Source organism: Muscardinus avellanarius, assembly GCF_963383645.1.
Source record: "Muscardinus avellanarius genome assembly, chromosome: 2".
Taxonomy (NCBI): Eukaryota; Metazoa; Chordata; class Mammalia; order Rodentia; family Gliridae; genus Muscardinus; species Muscardinus avellanarius.
Genome location: NC_137787.1, coordinates 70,338,784 through 70,346,702, shown reverse-complemented (window position 1 = coordinate 70,346,702; position 7,919 = coordinate 70,338,784). Strand labels below are relative to the sequence as shown.

General features: G+C 37.1%; 1 protein-coding gene across 3 annotated transcripts in view; it reads left to right on the top strand.

Moving 5' to 3' along the window:
- Window positions 1-1,312: 1,312 nt before the first annotated feature.
- The window catches only part of LOC308258947 (sodium channel protein type 2 subunit alpha), a gene marked incomplete at both ends in the record, with an annotated part of 93,480 nt that continues 86,873 nt past the window's right edge, over window positions 1,313-7,919 (top strand). For 2 of the 3 annotated variants that reach the window (XM_080689582.1, XM_080689581.1), the window contains 2 exons: window positions 1,313-1,579; window positions 2,751-2,869. In XM_080689582.1, coding sequence (XP_080545708.1) covers window positions 1,313-1,579; window positions 2,751-2,869 — 386 coding nt within the window. The remainder of the gene's footprint in view (window positions 1,580-2,750; window positions 2,870-7,919) is intronic. The other variant, XM_080689584.1, reaches the window with a different exon arrangement.

The window sequence follows — 7,919 nt, the reverse complement described above, 5'->3', positions numbered from 1 at the left end:
AGATACTGCAGAAATAAATTGGATTTTAATATATTTTACTCTTAGAAAATAGTGCATCTCATGTATTTTAGTGGGGACTCTTATTTCTGCTGTGTGGAGGTTAAAACTGATTGAATTCTTTAAAAAAAGGGAAAAAAGATTCAGTGATTTTGTACAGATGGCTTTCAGGAGCCAAGATTTTGGCTATATTGTTTAATAGCATAGATACTCCTGTGTCCTGGTTTAGAGACTACATTTGGAATGATTGTTGTGCTCTGTTGAGTTATCTCCTTTAGTAAAATAGGGTTCGGAGACCATTTGAAACTCCATTTATGTTATTATGATGACCCATAGAACAGGAGTTTGCTTAAAAAATAAAGCATCTTAAACTTATTTTCTCCAATTCCAAATTCTGAAATGAATACTCATACTACTGTGCTAGAGTTTTGTAAAATGGAATTTTTTAAAAGTCTATTTCTACTTCATTTCCAAAGGCACTGCAAACTTGTTAATTTAAGAAGCAATTATACTAGCTAGCAGCAGGTTCCTGAGCCAGGGGGTCCAAGCTACAGACCTCTGATGTGAATGACTTCCTGCCTGGCTTGGCAGGAACTGGATCCCTTCCTGTGCAGCTTCCGAGCAGTTCCAAACACCATCGGGCATCTCCTGCTCCTCCCCATTCCCTTGCTTCCACGCAATGTCTACCTGTGTTTCCACAGCCTGGCATTTCAGAATTTTCAGATCTCTTTACCAGGTGTAATACTTTTGAATAAACTCAAAGATGACAAAGTTGTCCAAGGGGAATGTGGATAAAAATGGAGAGAAACATGCAAGATCCTCGCACTGCCCCATTTCTACAATTTTATGTGATTTTTCATCTCTCATTTCAGTCCTGATATATTTTCAGAAAGAATGTTAACAAAGATGGCTGCCAAAATATTCACACAAGTGAAAACAGCTAGCACAAATCCGTATCCTTCATTTCCAAGCTCTGAATTGGGTCTTTTCCCCCCAAACAGAACAATCATGTAAAATGTTTTGGGAGTGGAAGATAGGATTACCTCATAGACACCTACTGAATGTGAACTATAGTTGTCTATGCAAGCAAATGAATACAGGCAGGAGATTCCCTGAATGCTAAGCACAGCTTCCTTTGCAAAGTATTATAGCTATTTTGGCTTTATATACTTTATATAAGTACTCAGTGTCAAATAATTGCATGGTCACCTTTTATCCTAATGGTCATTGCTTTTTCTCTCTCCTCCCCATCCCGTTTCTGTAGCACTTTCTTATGCAAGGAGCTAAACAGTGATTAAAGGAGCAGGATGAAAAGATGGCACAATCAGTGCTGGTACCGCCAGGACCTGACAGCTTCCGCTTCTTTACCAGGGAATCCCTTGCTGCTATTGAACAACGCATTGCAGAAGAGAAAGCTAAGAGACCCAAACAGGAGCGCAAAGATGAGGATGATGAAAATGGCCCAAAGCCAAATAGTGACTTGGAAGCAGGGAAATCCCTTCCATTTATTTATGGAGACATTCCTCCAGAGATGGTGTCAGTGCCCCTGGAGGACTTGGACCCCTTCTATCTCAATAAGAAAGTGAGTTCTTAGTCACATGTCTTTATTGCCCCTACTTCCTGTTCCTGAGCTATCTCTGGGGGGTGATGGTGAAGAATGCTGTGTCTCCTCCTGTCTGTCTAAAGTAACACTATGGTGCTGGGTGGACCTGACCAGGTAATAGGCTGACTATCTTAGAAGTCTTTTGGAAGCAAACATTTGGCTCTTCCTTTTTGAAATAGGCAGAAAACTGAAGAGGCATGCTGCAGGGGGGAATTAAGGAAAGACAAAATCTATTATTCCTTCTATTGAATATTAATTATAACTTAAATTGAATGCAAATCAACCCTAATCCTCTTGCAATATAATGAGTGAAGTAAAACATAGAAAGTAGAAGTGTATTTTCAATATATTTTTTCTATTTTTAAGAGCAATATCTAAATTTCTTTTGATCTCTACCTATAGATAAAACACTTTGCTCTTCAACAGGTTTGATTATTTTCACACCATGGACTTTTTTCTTTCCATTTAGCTCCACAAAAGAAATAATAGCAGATGACTTTTAAGGGCTAAAAAAAAAAAAAGAGTTTAACAAAGAACACACCTAGAAAACCTTTAAGTTCCTATGGAAAAATGATCTAACCAAAGAAGTAAACAAAGCATCACTTTTGTGCTTTCTGTGAATTATAAAGGCAATTTTAAAATACGAATGTTAAACCAGGTATGGTGGTCCATGCTTGAAATCTCAGTACTTGAGAGGCTGAGACAAGAGGATCACAAGTTTGAGGACAGCTTCACCAACTTAGTGAATCCCTCCAAAACTTAGTGAGACCTTTTTCAAAATAAGTAAACTAAATATAATAGGGTTGGGGGTATAGCTCAGAGGTAGAATGCCTCTGAGTTAAATCTTTAGTACCATACATACATACATACATACATACATACATAGAAAAAATACTTGATAAAAATACTAAAAACTTCTATGGCTCTGACCACAGATTTTCTGTATATTCTTAAAGTCCTTCTGTCACTTACCAAATTAGGAGTTTATAGTACTCAGGGAAATCATGTTCATCCTGCCATGTATCTGTAATGAATATATTACGGCATTATTCTATCATGCAATGTTTTTAAATATGTTTTCACCTTTCACCTAAAATATCTTTAATGCGTATTCTAAATTCTGTTTTCTGTTTTGTGTTTTCTTTTTCAGACATTTATAGTATTGAATAAAGGGAAAGCAATCTCTCGATTCAGTGCCACCCCTGCCCTATACATTTTAACTCCTTTCAACCCTATTAGAAAAATAGCTATTAAGATTTTGGTACATTCATATCCTTTTTCTGTTGATCACTTAATATACGTTTTTGTTCTACCAGATTATTGAAATGAGTATTTTCAAAATCTTTGTGGTTAGCAATGTTACATGCTTTTGTTTCCTTCCGTCTTACTCAGCAGTCAGCATGTTGTAAATGGAATCATAGGTAAGTAAAGTCTTTTGCCCATCACATGAGTATTTCTCCTTTCTCTGTCTCATTGCCTTATTTTTTCTCCTTCACACTTTTCTGAATTGCTTGCTCTACCCAATACCTCATTTATTTTAAATTACAAGGCTCTCCTTTTATCTCTTCACATTTTGTAGTGTTATATAATGGAGTAACTTTTTATGCAATACTTTTTTTCATTGCTTTTACAATTTTAAAATATATACACCTAGTCTGAAGTATGTAATTGCCTGTGATTTGGTCTGATTTATATTACTTTCTGCCCTTTATCTAGCTCTGGAAGCTTTGTGTTAATAGGGCATACACACTGGGCATGGTGGCACACGCTTGTAATGCCAGCGTTTGAGAGGCTGAGACAGAAGGATGGTGGTTAGTGGACAGCCTCAGCTACTTAGTGAGGCCCTTTGCAACTCAGTGAGACCCTGTTCAAAATAAAGAATAAAAACTAGAGCTGGGGGTGTAGCTCAGAGGTAGAATGTCCCTGGGTTCCATCCTCAGTATCGAAAAAAAAAAAATATATATATATATATATATATATATATATATATATATATATATATATATATATATGGCATACACTATTCTCTGTGTGGACACTAGCATTTCCAAGATTTTTTTCCAAGTTATTTTCCCAATAGCATTCCCATTAATGATGTTCTTTTTTCTGGCATTTATTCCTGTATTTTATTCCCAAGGCTTAATGCCTGCCTATTTATATACAACTTTGTTGTATTCTTTTTTTCTTCTTCTTCTTATCGAAGCATCTACTTCCTAGAGATAAGACTGACAACATCTTGATGAGAGAGAGAGAGTAATTTGGAGAGATTATCTACTCTTTAAAGTTAAATAGAGTGCCCCAGGCAATAGTCTGGCTGACCACAGCCCCGGAAAAGCCAAGAATGCAAAGGCTGAGAGGACTTGGGCTCTGCTGGGCAGGGGCATTTGTAGAAAGAACTCAGAAGCCTTGTTATGAGCAAGATCATACAGGAGAAACTGTTGTCCTTAGACAGGACGTTTGATGTTTTGTTCTTTAGAAAGTATCAGCATTCGGGAGGCTGAGACCGGAGAATCGCAGTTCGCGGACAGCCTCAGCTACTTAGTGAGGCTCTCTGCAACTCAGTGAGACCTGGTTTCAAAATAAAGAATAAAAAATAGGGCAGGGGTGTAGCTCAGAGGTCGAATGCTCCTGCGTTTCATCCCCAGACCTGCAAAAAACAAACAAACAAAAAACAGAAAACAGAAAAAAAAAAAAAAAAGAAAGAAAATATCATGACTTGGCAATCCCAGGACACTGTCAGGGCCTACCTTTAAAGCTTGCAGCATAGGTGCCGGGCGTGGTGGCGCACGCTTGTCATCCCCGCACTTGGGAGGCAGAGACAGGAGGATCACGCAGGTTTGAAGCCAGCCGCGTGCGCTGGCTTAGGAGACCCTGTTTCCAAATAAAAATGTAAAAATAGGTCTGGGAGTGTAGCCCGGAGGTAGAAGGGCTTCCAGGAACCCCAGTACCACCACCAAAAAAAAAAAAAAAAAAAAAAAAAGCTTGCAGCATAAAAGCTAATTATTACTAATAAGCTAATAAGCACGGGAATAGTTTTAATTAGATAAGTTTGGGAATTTAAAACATGGAGTAATCTTCATACAGGTACCTACAGCAGTTCTGGGGGGAGGAGATATAAGGATGTCCCCAGTCATGTGGCCAGCAATGTATTTAGAAGCATGACATTCTATAAGTGCTATCTGCTCTCTCTCTCTCTCTCTCTCTCTCTCTCTCTCTCTCTCTCTCTCTCTCTCTCAACCTCTTGTGCATCTTTTTCTCCAACTTCTGAATAGATACCAACATATAACACGTTTCAATTTGGTATTTAGATTTCAGGTTTAAAATTCACTTTGTCTTAACTTAAACAATAGTCTTTCTTTACCTTTGTCTTCCAAATAAGAGAACCCAGTTGCCCATGGGAAAAATACTTTTGAATTAGCATTTAACATGATTTACATGATGACATAAGACTCTAATGTACCAATAAAAGTATACTAAAAATAAAAATAGAGAAATGAATGAAGTTGTTTTCTAAAGTATAAATGATGATATGTTATCATGTCTCAAGTATTTATTATCTGTGTGCTAAACAGATCTCACCATAAGCCAAAGGTGGTGGCACATGCTTGTAAGGCCAGTACTTTGGAGGCTGACACAGAGAGATCATAGGTTCATGGCCAGCTTCAGCTACTTGAGTTAAACCATGTTTCAAAATAAAAAATAAAAAATAGGACTAGGGATGTTGCCAGAGATAGAAGGACCCTGGGTTCAATCTCTAGTACTTCAAAATAAATAAATAAATAAATATATAAATTAATAAATTAATTAATAAATCTCACCATAAATTATTCATTATACTTTTAATAAACTATATTTTAATTATTAGACAGGTTTTTGTTGTTGTTACTGGGAATGAAAACACGGGGTGTTCTAACACTCAGATATATCCTCTACCCTTTTTTAATTTTGATTTTTTGTTTTGATACTGGATCTTGATAATGATGTGATGAGAGTCTCTCTAAATTTATAAAACTGGTCTCAAACCTGCAATCTCCCTGTCTCACCCTCCCAGGTATTAGGATTGCAGGCATGTACCACCACACTCAATTGTAGACATAATTTATATGTGAAACTATGTGGAAAACTCAGACTTAGCCCACTGCTCTGTTCATATAGTAGATACTGGGAAGACATGTATTAAATAAGTAACTAAACCGGGCATGATGGTGCATGCTTGTAATCCTAGCACTTAGGAGGCTGAGACAGGTTTGGAGGATCACACAGGTTTGAAGCCAGCCTCGGCTATTTAGTGAGGCTCTCAGTAACTTAGTGAGACCCTGTTTCCAAATAAAGTGTGAAATAGGTCTGAGAGTAGAAAAAGTTCTTGGGTCCTACCCCCAGTACCACAGAAAAGTGTAAATAAGTGACTTCATAAATCAGAAGTTAGAGAATCAGCCACAAAACACGTAAAAAGAGGAAAGATTTAAAAGGATCAGAAAAAAATTTATTTTGTGCCTTAAAAAGGCTGAGAGGACCTGGGCTGTGCTTAAAAAATGAGATAAAATTTTAAATGCCCAATCTAAAATAAAAATGTAATATTTTTTGTTTTAAAACTTGTATAGAAAGATCATGTATTTCTTTGAAAATGTCATAAAAATCTATCATTTTCCATCTTCTTTCCCCCACCCCACAAAAAAAATAAATCCTGGGAGATTCTGAATCTCAATTTAAGACATTCTGAAACAGAGACTGCCATGGTAGAAGGAAAAATCAGTTTTAGAAGTTCTGATCAAAGAATCTCGGCCCTGAAGATATAGTTTCCACCAGAAGCACTTTCAAAATCCAGATACAACTTGAATTTGATGGTTTCTATTTGCTTCCCATAAGACATAACTCAACAACCTCCAAGGGACAAAATTGTAGAATCTTTCAGAGATGTAAGTTGAAATGTGAAGGTAGCCAGGTAAACCTAAGGTGTGTAAAGATGGGCTGTTGAACCTCTCAGAGGCTTACAGATGATACATCATAACAGATTTCATCCAATGGAGAAAATTAGATTCCTTTAAAATTCTAATTGCCTGAATCAAATTATTATCTTTCAAATATTTCTTCTTAGAGTAGAAATAGAAGACAAGGGAGGCCAGCTAGTGGCCTAAGATTGATAAATTCTTCAGTTTCTTGGTGATACTGCAGTGATTGATCAGAGAACCAGGTAATCACAGATGTATTTAAAAGAGTATTTTGAAACTGATTTCACAATGACTCTGTCCTATTTCCCATAATGCAAACCCTAAAAACACATCTTGATTTCATGACTTCAAGTACAGTGTCCTTTGCTTGAAAATGATCATAGAAAAATGGTGGATGATGGTGGGAACAATTAGAGTTGGAAAATGTCGTCAAATTTAGATGCGTTTTGCAGAAGGGCTGACCATATGTGCTGAGAAATTGAATGTGGAGCATAAAAAAAAAAAATAAGAGCTGAGGATGACACCAAGCGTTAAGTCTGGTCAAAAAAGAAAAACAGAGTTTCCATTGACTGAGTTTAGGACAACTTGGGTGCAGTAATCTAATGGGAAAAAGCAGAGCCTTGATTTTCCTGCTGACATTTCATGGGGAAGTTGAAAAGTTGGGCGCATATGCAAATCTGGAGTTCAGAAAGGGTTGGGATAGAGATAGAATTTTGGGAGCTGTTAGTACATGGATAGTACTCAAAGTGATGACACTGTTTTTGACTGCCAGAAACTCAAGACACTTCAAATGACATAATGAATACTGAACTCCCTATCATTCAAAAAGGATAGGAAAATGAAAAATCTAAATGTGAGTATCAGAAAGCCTAGATTTAAATCCAACTTCTGAGATGCACTTATTAGATCTGTGATGTTGAGCCATTCTGTTTCAATATCATTTTCTCTTTTTGTAAAATTGTAATCATAGTTTACAATCAATAATAATAAGATATATGACAAATATCTATCCCCATGTAGGCACTTGAAAAAGAGTAATTATGACAGCTGCTGTTGGAAGTAGCTATAATTTTTTGTGTGTGTGGTACTGGGGTTCCTGGAAGGCCTTCGACCTCCGGGCTACACTCCCAGACCTATTTTTACATTTTTATTTGGAAACAAGGTCTCCTAAGCCAGCACACGCAGCTGGCTTTGAACCTGCGCGATTCTCCTATCTCTGCCTCCCAAGTGCGGGGATTACAAACGTGCGCCACCACGCCCAGCTAAAGTAGCTATAATTTTTAAAAGAAATTTTTTATGGTACTGGTGATTGAACCCAGGGACATTCTACCTCCAAGCTATACCCTCAGCCCTACTTTTTAAATTTTTAA